The sequence below is a fragment of the Diplotaxodon limnothrissa genome, linkage group LG10 (genome assembly GCF_057381915.1).
Source record: "Diplotaxodon limnothrissa isolate DT_005_m linkage group LG10, D_limnothrissa_male_GT1.1, whole genome shotgun sequence".
Classification (NCBI taxonomy): Eukaryota; Metazoa; Chordata; class Actinopteri; order Cichliformes; family Cichlidae; genus Diplotaxodon; species Diplotaxodon limnothrissa.
Genome location: NC_140605.1, coordinates 30,403,624 through 30,420,177, shown reverse-complemented (window position 1 = coordinate 30,420,177; position 16,554 = coordinate 30,403,624). Strand labels below are relative to the sequence as shown.

General features: G+C 41.3%; 1 protein-coding gene across 1 annotated transcript in view; it reads left to right on the top strand.

The window, feature by feature from the left end:
* The window catches only part of tmem132e (transmembrane protein 132E), a 425,465-nt gene that overhangs the window by 386,285 nt on the left and 22,626 nt on the right, over positions 1 to 16,554 (top strand). Inside the window, exon 6 of the mRNA XM_085364711.1 lies at positions 3,784 to 3,989. Within this exon, the coding sequence (XP_085220837.1) occupies positions 3,784 to 3,989 (206 nt within the window). The remainder of the gene's footprint in view (positions 1 to 3,783; positions 3,990 to 16,554) is intronic.

Genomic DNA, 16,554 nt, shown 5'->3' with positions numbered 1-16,554 from the left:
GTCAAAGAAAATATACAACATTTAAGATAAATTATTTAACTAATCTACCCCCCATGAGAGACCTGCATTTGGTACGACCCATTCTGCAGCTAGCTAGCTGTGCGTGCTACAAATACAACTAATATATTGTAACAAGTAAAATACATTTATAAAATAAACGCATGCATGGGGGCTTCACAACTTCACAGTTGTGTGGCTGCAGGTGCTGCAATCACAATAACATTTTCAAATCTTTGTGTCTTTATGTTATACCCACTAATAATCAGCACCCATGACCATCACAGACTAAAATCAGGTTTAATCAGTCTGCACTCGTCAGCCGGGCCACCAGAGGTTCTTTCACTCGTTGCTCCTCAGACTGTGAATGTTTGTGAGCATTTTCTGTGGCTTCAGAGGAGATTTTACAAATCAGATCAAATAACTGCAGTGAGGATCACGTTATCGTTGCTTTTAGCTGGACATTAATACATTTCAATGCGAAGCTTGTGTTACAAATGGGTGCTAAAATGTTTGTGGTATCTATGAGGCGGGGGGGGGGGGGGGGGTGAAAAATGCAGTCGAGCTGCGTTACGAGAGAGGCAGAATTCAGATTTTTAACCACCAAGGCTTAAAAGTCTTGGTACCGCAGACCTCTGCTGCTTTGTGTCTCTCTTCTCCCTCCAAATTTGTGGCAGTTCAGTGCTAAATAGCTAAAGTACCCCTTGACAGGGTCCCATGTAAATAATGGGCTGATGCCGTAATGGCAGTAAATCTACATTAGATGTCTGAATGCCCGAGATGCATCAAAATTATGGCTCAAGTTTCACAATGGATTTCCTAAACAAATGTTTTAAACTGCTGTCAACGCAGAATGTGGGTGAACAGAGGACTTTGCAACATTAGTGACCCCCGGGGGAGCTGTCACATTACAGTGGCATTAGAGCATTGCTCACCCCAAGGGCAGATGCCGCTGCCTATAGTGGAACAGTTAGGTATATTAATTGAGTTAATGTTATGGAATAAAAGCATGAAAGGATCGTAGGTGTCTTCGCCTGTATTGACGCAGTCGGTCTCTGTGTGCGCTCTCGTGACCAGCGCACGACCAAATGCAGCACTTGCACTTGTCCCGATGATCTGTCTCCACCCAGGCAATCTGCTGGCACCATGGAAGATGCCACAGCGCATTAGCAGCGCTGTGACGGCATGTGGTGGCTCAGTGTGTGAAAGCCCTCCTCAGCAAGCCCCCACAGGGCCACTGATACCCAGAGTTGCTAACAGCTTTTGACTTGCAATTAGCCAGCCAAGTTTATCAGCAGCAATAGCTGCAGGAGCTGAAGCAGTGCTGCAGCTCGAGCGTGTTTGTGTGCGCGTGTGGCCGTTTGTCTGTCCGTGACTCGAGGGTATAACGGAATACGTGTCAGGCAGATATTCTCAACGCTACACGAAGAAAGCCATGCTGTGATTAATCAAAGGTGGCCGGGGTTATTGTGTTGACTTACTTCTTTTTTCTTTTTCTTTTTTTTTTCGGTAACTCAGTTCATCCAGATAAGGCTACACATCAACAGACAGGGCAATAACATGAATTCGGTGGTAGCCCATAAGGTCAGAACCTGCAAAATTGCATTAACTGAACCAGAGGGAAAGACTGTCATCTTAAGAAGTCCTTCCAGCACCCACCCCTCCTCCATCTCTGGCCTGTCTGCATGTGGGGAATTATATTACCCAGACCTCCTCCCAGTTATGATGAATCCCCAGCCCTGAGAAGACTGGCCAGCCCGACCTCCATTTGCGGGAGATTAGATCCTCTGATTACAATGCCAGCTACCTCCCAACACTAGATAAATCTTCAGTGGAAGCCCAAAAGCAAAGCCCTCCAGATCCATTGCAGTTAATAATTTAGTGTTCGAAGCGGACAAGTATTTATGATAATTCAAATGGAGCGGGAGATTTTTGACTGGACGGAAAACCTAAAGAATGGTTTCAAGTTAAAAATAGCATTTGCAAAGACTTAAATTTAGAAGTGTCCACATATTGAATTCATACTCGGTGTCATTGCTGCGCCACAAATGATATCCCATAATAAGAGTGTCTCGTGAAAGCTGAAATGTGTGAATATATTTATCTATGTGCCCAAAGGTGTTATGAACTAAAGTTCATGTAAAATGTCACATTGCTGTCAGCACTCTTATTATATAAATAATGTGCTTGCCTAAAAGCTTTTCTTGGCATATTGTGTGTCTGTATAATTGTTCATAGATCATTACGATGGGAATGGGCAAGAGAGGTGGCGGGGTTGGGACGTGGCTCGAATGCACGATTTGCACTGAGCGCGCTTAGCGCTGGGTTACTTAGAAGCACTAATATGACTGCATGAAAGATGCAAATTAGATTAGAGAAAAGCATTTTGTTTACAACACTTGTCCACAGCAATGTGCCGTCGGGATCGGAAACTGCAGAGCTTCAGTCTGATGTAATCTAAGAAGCTCTCGTCTGGTCTGCTGCGTACCAACATTTTAAACATTCTGGTCATTGTTTATACATCCCGATATATTTTAAAAAGTTCATTAGAAGCTGCATGGCTGTTACACAGTTGCAGTTTTTTAGTGTTCCTGTAGTTTATTTTAACAAGATTCTCGGCCAGTAGAACTAAGACAAACGAATGGATACTTAAAAAGCTTCAGACACCGAAAATCCAAAAATGTAAACGTCGCGCTAAAGTTACCGCTGATTTTGATTGATTGGTTTCATACTTCTGCCTCGTGCTATATTCACACTGCTTGTAAAAACATACAAAAAAGAGTAAGCCGAGCACGGCCACCTACGCTGACGCAACTACCCTCTCCAACCATCCCTGGGCTCTTTATGTGTGTTATATGTGAGAACACTGAAGCATGTGATGGTTGATGCTTCACCCCATTATTGCAGCAATGAAAAAAGCTTTTCGAGCATCACACAGCGACAAGTGTCAGGTTGTTGCTTCACATAGCAGGTTTCCACTGGAAAAAGCTTCATAACCCGTCACCTTTTGCCCAAGTAGTGTGAACACAGCACAAGCATGGCAAAATCTGCTGATGCCTGGTTAGATGGGGTGAAGATTTGCAAACTCTGGAGCCTCTGAATAGAAACACTGTTCTGTGCACTGTGACAAAACCGTTTCTTTTGTAACCCCAACACCGTCTAGTCAGTGAGGATTTTGTGATATCTATATGCAATAGAGTTAAAGCATTAAAATATCATGTTTAAAAATGTCAGTCGTCACATATCTTGTGAGAAATGGGGGTTTTATTGCGATATTCATAATCCACAGACTCACTAAAGAGTTTTCATTAGAACTATTTCTTTAATATAAGGCAGTTCCTGGATAATCCTGAAAATCCATCATCTGGAAATTGACTGTTAAGCCTGTCATTTCCTCCAAAGATCTCCTGAAACAATTTTATCTACTCATGGTATTAGGTTAAAGGTTATAAGCAGTGAAAGGTATCTTTAAATCAAATCCTCAAAGTTAAAACTGTGTGTATACCGCAAGTCAAACCTGTTTTTCTTGTCATTTTGCTTGGACAAAACAGTTTGAGAAAAATGAAAGCAAAGATGTGAGATGAACTTTCACATCACAGTCAAATGCACAGCTGTGTATTTGCTCTGCTGGAGGCATCAACCTTGAAATGCTCAAGTATGAATTGTGGTAGTGACACCTTCATCCATACCGAGCTGTTTATCATCACACATCGCTTAGACTCTCTGCCACCGACGTGACCATTAACATATAGATAGTCTCTGACTTCTGACCGTGATCTGTCCCAGGTGTCCATGAATTGTGACTACGTGTTCGTCAATGGGAAGGAGACACGGGGCTCCATGAATGCCAGGGTCATCTTCAGCTATGAGCACCTGAGCGCGCCGCTGGAGCTGACCGTCTGGGTTCCCAAACTTCCCCTGCAGGTTGAACTTTCTGACAACAATCTGAGCTTCATCAAAGGCTGGAGGGTCCCCATTCTGCCCGACCGCAGGTGAGCCTCAAGTCCACCCTAAAACAGATAACATGCAATGTTGGAGACATCACAGTTCTCTACGATAACATCACAGTATTCAATAGATAGGAATAGTTTCTTTGTACGCTCTATATTGTTGCTCACACATGTTTTGGTTGTTTAGAACGTATCTGTGTGTTTATATTTTGCTGTGTTGTGTCATTATAGCAATTTTACAGTGTTCCCACTATTCACACAAATCCATCCTTTTATAATTGGTAGGTCAAAAGAACATATTCATCCATTTTTCCTGCATCCTTTGTGTGGTTTCAAATTACACCGGTAGCATATCAGAAGTAGAGTGTGCTTTGAAAAGGGCCTTCTTTACCTGCTCTGTGCAGCTTTTGTGAAAATTAGACCCGTTGCTATTTTAAGGTGCACAGAGATCCACTTCTGGGATGTGTTGTGGTACATCTGGTGGAGACTCAACCTCTGTTTTGAATGGATGCGATCATCTCCTGCCGCCACTGCAGACCCAGAACAAATCATAGCCGTGACGAGTGTATTTCAGGGTTTTGTCGTTCCCTTTATGAAACTTCAGCCAGACAGGCTTCAAAGATTTTGCTCTTTTCCAATGAGAAGCACATTGTTGTTTCTTCTGTATAGTTGTATAAAAAAAAAGAAAGTGTCATTTTAGGACATGATAGAAATCATGCTTGTTCGGTCTTTTTCTAATTTTACCGTTTAAAACTTTAAAATTTAACATGCTGAATGAGGCCTGTAGAGTCTGATTGCATGGTCTAACCTTGGGGTAAGGTTTCTGGGAGCCACTCTTGGGAAGTTGTGGGATAGTGTTTAACACACATCTGAATCCTCAAGACCAAAGTGCACAAACTTTGAGGTGCTTTCACTTGCTGAAACAACAGCTAATCAAGCTGTTACTTCAAATTTTAATTCCTATAGAAGCTGTAAGGGTGATGGTAGTGGCACAACAAAATATGATGTGAAGTTTATCTAAATCATTTAAAGACCTGCTAAGGACCAGAGGATTTTTTTTATTATGTCATGATGCATAAACATTACAGCTGAAACTTTCACTGCACTCTTTATACTACAACAGCAGCCACCACCGCTCATGCTCTTTCACGTGAAGGTAAATTAAACACAAACTGCTCAACTGAACTGTGAACATAATGGAACAAAAACACCACAACTCAGTAAGACAGGGTAAGCACGAGAATAAATGCATGTTAACGTCTATAATTTGCTACTGCAAAACCACAATTTCTCTGATGTGCCAGATCTGAGTGCTACAGCGGCTAGTGCAATCTATAGTATGGACGTTTAATTAAATGGATTAGGTTAAATAGATTAACTTGTACTTAATCTGTTTAATTGCTATGAGCGTTTACAGTACAAAGAGTCTGGAAAATGTATAATGGTGTCCACAAAAATAAGATCTAAGATGTGGATAACAGCAGTTTTCCTTTGGTTTAAAGTTTTTTCTGCATTGACGCAAGCTGTGAAGAATTGAACGTTACATATAATAGTATGTTTGAAGGGAGTAATTTAACACCTCGTTGCTGTCTTTTCTGTTCTAAACTAAACCCTATGGAAAAAAAAAAAAGAATAGAGCAGGAAAATATTCAGTGGAGAAAAATCTATTTTGAAAATATCTTATTTTTGTACATGATTACATGAAGACTCATTATCCAAAGTGCATGGTACTGTTAAGGTTCAAAATTGAGGAGGGGAGAGTACAAACCACCCTTGGTCCAGAAGCTCTTGGTCAAACAATGATTTTAATGACTACACACGTGTGGGAAGAACACTCTGTGCGCAGACAGCAAGTGATCTTCAACTTAATCAAAGCATGAACAGATATTTTATAGCATCAGGGTTTGATTTACTGACGCCCCTTCATGCGTCACAGATACATTTTATACATAGATCAGATCAACACCACAATGACTTTTAACCCAGAAGATCATCTTCTATTTTCATGGCTGGTACTTTCCGTTCTTGTCTTAAAGTGAATTGTTCCTCTTTCTTGCCGAGACGACAAGGACGGTTCCTCTTTTACCGAGACACTTTCGCAGTTCCAATCCAGACATGACTAATCTCTCTCTCCTCTAAATAAATCTAACTCATGTGTGTGTGTCACGACCTCACATGCTCTCTGTGTCACCTCTTCACCTACTAACTGTCTGTGTCTCGTCCTCAAATGCTCTTTCTCAATTCACCTGTTGCACTTCTGACCTTTCACCAGGACAGAGGCTCACTGAGACTATGTGTATGTCTTCTACTAAATAAATGTTTTAACCAAGAACCTCTACTAAAACCTTAATATGAAATGACCTGATATATAAGTGTTTTGTAAGCATGTATTGCAATTCCTTCTATGTTCTAGTTTTCCCTCAGCATGTATCACCTGAACAGTCACGTCAGTGAAGCTTAAGACCTTTAAAGAACCTGAACATCAACTCAAATAAGCACAGATATGCATTGTGTACACAATAGTTATAACTGCATCTGAAATACAAAATTAACATCATCATAAACATCTTAAGGCCATCTTAAAGCTATCTGTTATATTGTTAAAGCAATGATCATACTGCAGATTATATTATTAATGCAATGGTAATAATGATGATTATTTAACAATAGCAGTAAAATAATTTCCCTGCTCCACAGTACCCTGCAGTCTCACACATTAGAAACTAAAAAGCTGTCCAGCCTCCATTTCTGTTATGCTGTTATTTTACGGGTAGTTGCCTGTTTTGGCCCAATTAGGTGCTCTGGCTCAGTTACACAGCAGACGTGTACCTTACAAATTGATCCACTAAGGTTTGTCATGTATGTGTCAGACCCATCTGAACCCATTTTTCACAACAGGTCCGAGACAAAGGCTTAATTTGTCTTTGAGTTAAGAACACAGAAACATTTTTTGCTCCAAATATTTCTTGTACTTCCAGGTAGATAATGATGTTTTTGGACAGTCTGTGGGAGTCATTTGGGCTTCTACTCATGGCCCAAAATGATGGTTAGAGTTAAACAGTTGTTATTATATTTCCAAGAAACTCCTTCACACCTGTGTACTTTTCCTCCAAATACCTGTGACTAAAGTACTGTGATATGGTCACCTGCACTCAATCAAGAATTGTAGGGTGTTCAGGCCAATTGCCCTTGTGTCAGTGTTATCAAAAATTGTGTCAGCAGAAAGGATCCAGCAGGCTATGAAAAACTAAACTGATGCCTGCAAACCTTAAAAATATGACGCTTGACACGGCACCAGCTGGAGATTGAGGGTTTTGGAATCGAGACCTCTGTGAAGAATGCGGACCTAGTAAAGGAACCAAGGCTCATTTACAATATTGCAGCGCTTATATCATGCAAGAAGCAGTAGCAAACGAGCCCACAACTTCACAACAAATGTTTAATGGGAGCATTAACACTCGCACGGGTGGCTGCTGTTGTTGCTGCCGGAGTACATCACTGTAGACCAATTCCATTTCTACCAAAGCTGAATACAAATGGCATGCTTATGGGGTTGTTTGAAGAATGAAGGTATTTCAGATGATTTAGAGGACTTGAAAAACACCTTGCATAGCCTTATATTTCAAATGTGCTATGGAAGGTATCTTATTTTGACATGCAAAATGTGTCTTAAATGCCCCCCTTAGCACCATTTATTCATTTCTTTGTTGTAGGTCCAGTCTATAATAGTACAAATGCTGTGTTTGTGCTTTTATCAGTGTTGTGTGTTACGTTCCAATGGCGTTTTTGCCATTTGTCCAGCACGCCTCACCGAGCCAGCAATCTTATGTGACGTAACTCCCATTATCGCCTTTGTTACCCACATTTTGTGAATTTCAATAGATGCAATAGTTGGTTCAAGCAAATGGCTACGGCTTTAGCAGTCGGTTTCTCTTAAGCGTGCATCTCTACAATTCTTCCAGCCCATTTTCTATGCATATAACTTCCCCTCTGACTTCATAAAAACAGTCATCAAAGACCCCTTGCGAGCCATTTGCGGTTGCTGTGATTGCCACACAGCTAGGCCAGAGGAATTCATTTCGCTGTTCCTTTTTTGCATGCTGTCATTTGGATTTACTTTCATTCTTTACTTTTTCCTGTAGTCCTGTGCCACATCAGGAAACCGCAGACAAAGGCGGCTTGCATCTTTCTTGATGGTGCCACATACGGACTGCTGAAGCTGTTAATACACACTAGAATGGCCTCCCCACAGGAGTCTGTGTTTTCAGTCATATTTCTATTGTTGAGATTGAACACATCTTTTCATGTTTGCTACGGAGCATATTGGGCTTTTTCCTGTCGTCTGATGCATATCCATATCAGCTCTCCCAGCAGCAATGACTGAATATTTAATCATGAAATATGCTGTAATTACGTGGTACCCACACCTTGAAACGAAATGCTACTTCACCGCATCTATATCTGCCCGTGTTTGCATATCTTGATGCTGTACTTCACATGTATCATCCCAGAGTGTCTATGAAGCATCTATCTGTGAATCATAATGGATTAAAGCTAGAAAAGCTGCTAAAAACCCCTTAAAAAAGGCCCATGTTTATCTCGTTGTACACATGGAAAGCTCACATACGGCCGCATGGGGGTTTCAGACATTCCTCACGTTAAATGTCAAACATCTCTTTCGAAAACATCAGGTTATGCAGACGAGAGATTTTAAGCCTTGAGAGAAATGAAGCCAACGTGGAGGTGCCAAAAATTGCATTTCCTCTGATAACTACTTCAGTCTGGCTCCAGAGGTCTCTTTAGTTAATTTCCCCTTGAAGAGAGCCGTGTAGGAACTGTTTTGTGTCTAGTGGACCTCTCGATGTTTGTGCTGTTATGGCTAGATATGTATAGGCTTTTCTTGTGTTTTAATTTAGTGTTACGGTTCAGCAATTAGCAGGTTTCTTGTGCCTTTTTTCCACTACTCGACTAGGTTTTTAGTAGGGGTGCAACGATACACAAAATTCACAGTTCGGTTCGGTTCGATACTTTGGTGTCACGGTTCGATATTTTTTCGATACAAAAAAATGTTCATGCCTTTTTAATTTGTCATTTATTAAAATTATAAATATATATTTTAACTCAAAAGTACAGTTTTTAAATTTAACCCTAACCCTTGTGCGTGTTTTTTTATTTTGACAGCGAATGCGCACCTGCGGACCACTTATGTGCAGCCCTGGTTATTTAGCTCGTCATATTGCAGCCACAGAAATAATTTTGTCCATGAAACCATAAAGCTGCACTTTCTTTTTGCCTTATAGTCTCATTTGTCATAACTTCTCCGTTTTGTGGTAAGCTTTTCTTTGGCTGTCACTTCTTCACCCTGACCTGTCTTATTTGGCTCAGCAGAACTAAAATATATATCTGTCTGTGAAGGTTCTCAGTCATCCAGGTCATCGTAGTCAAATATAAATCCTGCTGCTTTTACACACGCACTCACATAAGCTCAGCGATTCTCTGCGCGATCAACCTCTCACATGTTTAAGCTGCGGGAGATTTCACTTGTCATGTTTGCATAGTAAGCTAACGATTAATAAGACAATGTCAGAGGAATTGGTGCACAAATTATCATCACTCACAGATCAGTGCTGTCGCTCTCTATACACAGTTCGCGCGATTGCAAAGTGAAAGCAAAAAAGCAAGCGCAAATTCAAACGCGATTTCAATATGTCACATATTGACAGTGGCTCACCGATGCCAATGACATAATTACCCAGCTACATTTCCGAAAGAATGCAAAAGCATTGACATATATTTTTCCTTCCTACAATAGCCCGACGGGCAGGGCAGAGATAGATTTTGGTACCCCGACTGGAAAAATCGCTAGCCCCGGGACGTCAGGCTAGCGATATTGCGAGCCCTGTATCTGATTGAGGAATCACTCATCTTTGGAAAAGAGAGTTTATTACAGAGAAATGTCTCTTTCCAAAATAAAAGCTATACTATCCGCTTCTTCTGGGCTATATTCTCAGCAGCATATTAAACAGCTGTCTAAATGACTCGGCTAAAGTTAGTAGCATGCTTGCTTGTTTTTTTTCTGCTTCCACTTGTCTTTGCACTAGGATGATGTCGGCGTAAATGTGCAGTCATATTCGTTGTGTTCCCACTAGTGCTTTCAGGTTAATCTCGTTGAAATGACCTTAACGCCACAACACGGCAAATCTCCGTTAACGAGCTACCGCCGATCGCCCCGTGCATGGGGCTAGACGGCCAACACGTTAACGAGCTAACTGCGCTAACACACTAGTTCCCACCCATGTAATTGAGCATTGCATGGCACATCCAACATACTGTTTTACTTTAGTCCATGACTCGCTTACCTTCAGGGTCATACGTCACATGAAAACCAAAATAATTCCAAACGCCAGATCTGAATGAGGGTGGTCCATGGGGGAGGTCCATGTTGTAAGGGGAGCTTAACTTCTGTCTCGCTAGCTTGCCCTGCGCTCTTCCTTCTGACGATGCTGTCTGTGTTGAGCGCTCAGTGAATCTGCGTTCGACTACTCCGCCTAGGCTGCACTGTCGGCCCTAGGCGGAGTAGTCGAACGCAGATTCACTGAGCGCTCAACACAGACAGCATCGTCAGAAGGAAAGTTGATAAAATAAATTACAAATTTTGTATTGTTCGATACATATGCGTACCGAACCGAAAGCACTGTATCGAACGGTTCAATATCGATACGAATATCGTTGCACCCCTAGTTTTTAGGGTTTTCCATTTGGTGACAGTACCTGCTACCAGGTACTTTTAGTACCTAATTGGCCAGCTGAGGTGAGTCAAGCCAAAAATGTGATGTAAACAGACTGCATCCCACCAGTTGGCCAGGAAGTGATGTCACTGGATGAGTCATAGAAGTGACTCATTCATGAGAATCAAATGCACGATTTTTGAAACCCAGCAACAAGGGAAATGGCATCAAAACCAACACTATGAGTGTCCAGAGTGTCCACAACCTTTCTTTGTCTCTCTTCTTTACTGCGAGTGTGACACAAGGCCATTGAGCGAGCATCAGGTACACCATCGCCACATTGTGTTGTGTTTATGTCCCATACAAATGATTTTACGGGACTTTCTGGCTGTTTTGCTGTAACGATTCCATCCACATTGAGGTGATACTCTACTGTAATGGAAAACGACTGAAACCAAGTAGAGTCAGGTGGAGCTGAGCCAAGTAGGTACTGGAGGAAAAGAGGCACTGGTGCATTGCATCCATACAGTCTGTGGATGTAGTTTGCTAAATGATTTTGCAAGACGCAGCTGATAGTTTAACAAAAATTGGTCTCTTGAGCCTAAAAAACCCCTGAAAAAAAGCAAAACAAGATTGATTTTAGCATTTTGACCACACCAATGCCTCAAATTGGGGGTGACAAACCATCTTTAAGAGTACTCAGTCACCTGAGTACATTAGAGGGGCAGCTCAGGTTGAGCTGTTTAGAGACAACGTTAGAGAGAAAAGGTTGAAGTGGTTTGGATGTGCAGAGGAGGGACAATGAATGTATTGGATAAAGGTTATTGAAGATGGAGCTGCCAGGCAGATGGAACAGAGAAAGACCACAGACGAGGTTCATGGATGTAGTGAAGGAGGACATGCAGAGGGTTGGTGTGATAGAAGACAGATAATCGGGAGGCAGGTTATCTGCTGTGGCGACCCCTAAAGGACACAGCTGAAAGAAGGAGGAGGAGAAGAAGAGGAAGACACTGTGTCATCGTGGAAATGTTGCTATTTGCTTTTTCCCACGTTTTAAATTGAAGAAACCACACAGTTGCATTCCGACTTGAAACCAAAATTTCAAACTTGGGATTTGCTTTAACCTTGAATGACAAGACTTTGAAACATCACCGTGACTTTCTATAAAGCAACCTGGACACCTGCCACAAACAAAACAAAACCAGTGCCAATAACTATCTGCAGCAGAACTAGCAGGCTTTATTGAAAGCGACTAGACAGACATCAACAGGATTTACAAGAACTCATCTTGTTCTTGACTAATGCCAGCGCTAACAAAGGATATCAGGTTGAAGGCTGTTTGTCCTGACCTTGGTCTTGTTTGTTTACATTCATAATAAAATGCTGCCATAATGAATTAGATGGTGTTTACAAAGGCTTGCTGCGGTACTGTTGCTTGTTAGGCATCTCAAACAGTAAGACCAGATCATGATGATAATCTCTATTATTAGTCTTTTCAATAACTCCTCTCAGTCCAACTATCGCTCACTCTTATCGCTTATTTTCCTCTTTCTCTTGCTGACGCTCCTTTACACAAACCTCTAAACCTCCCTGCACTCCTTCCCTCGCCTCCTTAACTCTCATTTTCCTTTCTGTTGCAGTCTCTCCATCCCAGAGTCCTTCGCTTCCGCAAAGTGACACATTCTGAACCTTCACACACAGCGAGGTCTCTTGGCCTGCAGTGGGCCTCTGCCACAGTGCAGCAGAATTGCTCACTGGCTGCATTATCCAGCAACATGCTCTAAAAAAGGAAAGAAAGTGTAATCGGGCGAGCAGCCCGTGTGCACCGAAGCTGCAGCTTGTACGATTGTATCAGTGACTCTAATAAGAACAGACAATATTCTTCTGAGGGGGAAAAAATATCAACCTTATTTTCAGGTACAGACTTGGGAAGGTAAACTTTCACTGACCTGACCTAAGAGTTGAGAAACTCCTTGAGAGAGATGGAGTAAGTTTTATTGTCTCATTGGGTTTTTCTCTGCCTTTAAATGAATAAGTAACTGAGAGTGGAGTCTCAGTGTCTGCTGTGGAGTTAACTCGCTTACTGACTAACAGCAGCAGAAAACTACATGTCCTGAAGCTGCACCATCAGTATCCAATGCACTGAGATTGTTTCTATGTTCCAGTTTTTCAGTTCAGCGTCTTTTTGCATGAAGTTGCTTTTAAAAGTGATAGAAAACAGAAGACCTTTGCTTTGATCGAGCGTGCTGTTTTGATTTTAGCTTTCCTGAAACTTTACAAGGTTGTTTTTTAATACATTTAGGGGACTTGAAGGACAGTACTAAAAGGAATATTTAAAATTGGCAAAGCAAAGGCTGACACATTTGGACCTTGTGTGGATTGTATGAGTCGATCTCCAAAAGCACAGGATTTTTCGTAACCCATTAGCATCCTTTTGTTAGCACCTTCTTCCGTCTCTTAAAGTCCATTTACTTTGCTGACTATGTCATTAATGAAGAGAACATCTTCAGTGCTTGTTTTCTTAGGCTTCACAAAGCTCCTTCTGAGCCACAGAAGATGTTTTATAAAGGATTTTTCTATTTCTACTTCCATTTCTGGGAAGTTCGCAGAAATCAACTGATAATGAAACCTTGTCCTAAAAATGTTTTGGGTAAATTTAGAGAGTAATTACATTTTTCACGATTATTTATAATAATTCTTCATGACGCTTAAAATGGTCTGTGAGATTTTGGCTGAAATCGAGTCGTCAGACCAGACAACATTTTTCCAATCTTCTGCTGTGTTCTTTAGCCCATCTGCTTGAAGGTTCGTAATGTTGTGTATTCAGAAATCCTCTTCTGCCAATCTCCTCCAACATCAGGAAGACCAAAGAACTGCTTCTCATTGGATAGTTTCTGTTTGTCAAACTATTCTCAGTAAACCCTAGAGATGGTTAGGTGAGAAAATCTCCACAGATTATCAGTTTCTGAAATACTCAGACCAGCACATCATGCACACCTTTCTTCCCCGTTCTGATTCACAGTTGGAACTTCAACAGCTCATCTTGACAATGTCTACATGCCTAAAGGCATGACGTTGTTCTAACATGCTTGGATGATTAGATGTTTACGTTAGCAAGCCTTTGAAAACGTGCACGTGATGAGCCGGTGAGCGTAGACATACTGTTCTAATGTTGTACTGATGGATGCTTATAGAAAACATGGCAGAAACTTAAGCTGTTTTCAAACGCTTTTTCTATTCTTGGATGACGTTAGTCAGAGTAGGATGTCCTTAATATGGTCATTTCAAGCCCACGCCAGGAGGGTGCCAGCCAATCAGAACAAAGTTGGCTCAGTCTGAAATGGCTACAGTGAAACCAGATTATTGCAGTTTGTAATAGTTTAAGCTTTAAACTAAACTGTTTTTGTAATTCCCTGGAGAGTACACATATAGTTTTACATATACTAATGTTATCATTCTCCAGAAATCTCTGTCGCTTTTACCTGTGAAGTACAAGAATTCATAGCTGCTCGGGCACATTAACTGTGATAGCGCCTATTATTTTCATTCATTTCAAAGCCATAAATTCAACCGACCATAGTCACTAAAGTGATAAATCCATGACCCAAGCTTAATCAAAGTAAGAGAAGTTCATGAGGTGAAGTTATAGTTGCTTGGATGAACAACTTCATGCAGACATGTCCAATGACCCATGAGAGCCTAATGGGGGGCCCTTTTGTTTCTAAACATCATATAACCTGCCAGTGCTGAAGTGATGTGCTGTGGAGAGGAAGCGCGCTGAGATGAATGAATAATCACACCCAGCAAGTGGGACAGGTCTTGAGGTAGATGTGTTACGGTACAATATAATGCATTTTGATGTTAAAGTAGTCGATTCAAAGTGTTTATGAGACCTCTGGATAGAAGCGCTTAGCCTGGTAATCAAACCCATTCCTTAAATTAATGGACAGGTTATATACTTTGTCATTGGCTGACGGGCCAAAGCCTCTCCTGAATCTTAAATCTTCAGATAGTTAAGGCGAAGCAAAGATTAAGCAGAGGAGTGCTTTTTAAGCGTAAACTGGCAGATTGTCAAGCCTGCTGTGGGAAGTTGGGTAACTCATACATCTTGTTGTAGAGCAGATTGCACTCAGTGGGGGATGCACTTGGCATGCTTAACCTCACTGCCCAGGGCTCCTGTGAAATAAAAAGGGCATCGGTCCAAAACTCTGCTCCGTGGTGCTTATCATTCCTTCCCTGCTGGCTCCGAGGACTTTTTACTCATCGCCACTGCGTCAGAACAGATAATGTGATGGATTTGTACGGAGTGGTGCTGAGTTTGTCATCGGAGTTGTGTCAAATTATGAGACGAGCAGACCCCTTAAGAACAAAAGGCAGAAATTGAGACATAGCATCATGACACAGGACTGAGCGTAACTTAGCAGTGAGCAGATGCTCAGTTTGAAGAAGTGACAAGTTATGATTGGTGATGGTTTAGTCTCGTGGGTTTTTTTTTCTGATGCTCTTCATCTTTTTGGCAGCTTATTTGGCCAGAACAAGGGTACCGGGCTTCCATAACATTCTCAAACTCCACAACTACCTTAAACTTCTGCCCTTTCTTACTCCCAGTGTGAAAGAGGCTCCATCCATCCACCCATCCATCTTCTTTCATTTATTCAGTTCAGGGTCTGGAGCCAGTCGCAGCCGTTAGAGGCTGGGCACAACCTGCACAGGCCACCAATCTGTCACAGGGCTAACAGGTAGAGACAGACAACCACCGATGCTCATATTCCACCTTAGCCTAAATTTTGACACTTCAACCTGAATTACTGAAGTCAAGGAAGAACAGACTGAACTCTGCAGACTAGCCTGCATGTTGAAAAGTGACACTAGAGTGACAGATAGGTCTGGATTTACAAAACGTGCAAAATAGTGTGTGAGAGGGTGATTTACAAAAGAACCAAGGTCTCAAACTAAGACATGATATTCAACTAATAGGGCAGGTGTAGCTCGTTCATTGTAATTGAAAAAGCATATAAATATAGGTTAGACATTACGGAGGCAGTATGGCAGACAGAGTCATTATAATTCAAACAGGCTTCAATAATGAGTGAAATGAAAACCTTGTGCGCTGTCTATGGTCCTGAAATTATAACAGTTTCCTTTAAAAAGATTTATTCAACTCAAAATTGAAGCATATCGACACAAATACACTGAAAAACAATCAAACCAATTCGAAACATCAAAATGAAAATGGACCACTGTTAAGACTTTCCAAGCCAGACTTCCATCCAAGTGCTCATTATGTTCAGAAAAGGGTCCAAAGTTAATGTTGTCGTCCCTCCGTTCTCTTGATTCTTTAGCGATGTGGAAGTCCTGCCACAGAAGCCACAGTAGAAAAGAACCTGATACCAAAAACTGAAGAGTTGCAAGAAGTTTTGTTACCTTTGGTGTTGCGTGACTTGTTCTAGGTTAACTGAGCAAATTCAGAATTTGGTAGCTTGGTAATGTAAGGCTTTAACACCGTTTCCTGTGGAATTCCAAATAAATTGACATGAATCATTAAATGTGTAATGCTTCCTTGGATGTGCTGCGGTGTCTCCTTCAGGCAGAAATAACGGGCACGATATTAAGCGTAAAAGCAAAAATCTGAATTTAGTGCAATTAGCAATAAATTGTGTGCTGTGAACGTTGATAAATAAGTTTGCAGCTTCCTTTTTTAGAAAGGGAATCCTGTGAAGGTACACTTGATTGATTGTCTATAGGGGCTTAAATATTGCTTTCATGCCATTTACAAATTCAGTGTATTTGTAATTTTTGTGTGTGATTGTTTGTGGTGTCATTCGAACCGCTTGATTTCTATTGTGTGGGTTATTTTTCTTTGTACTTTTTTGTTTAAT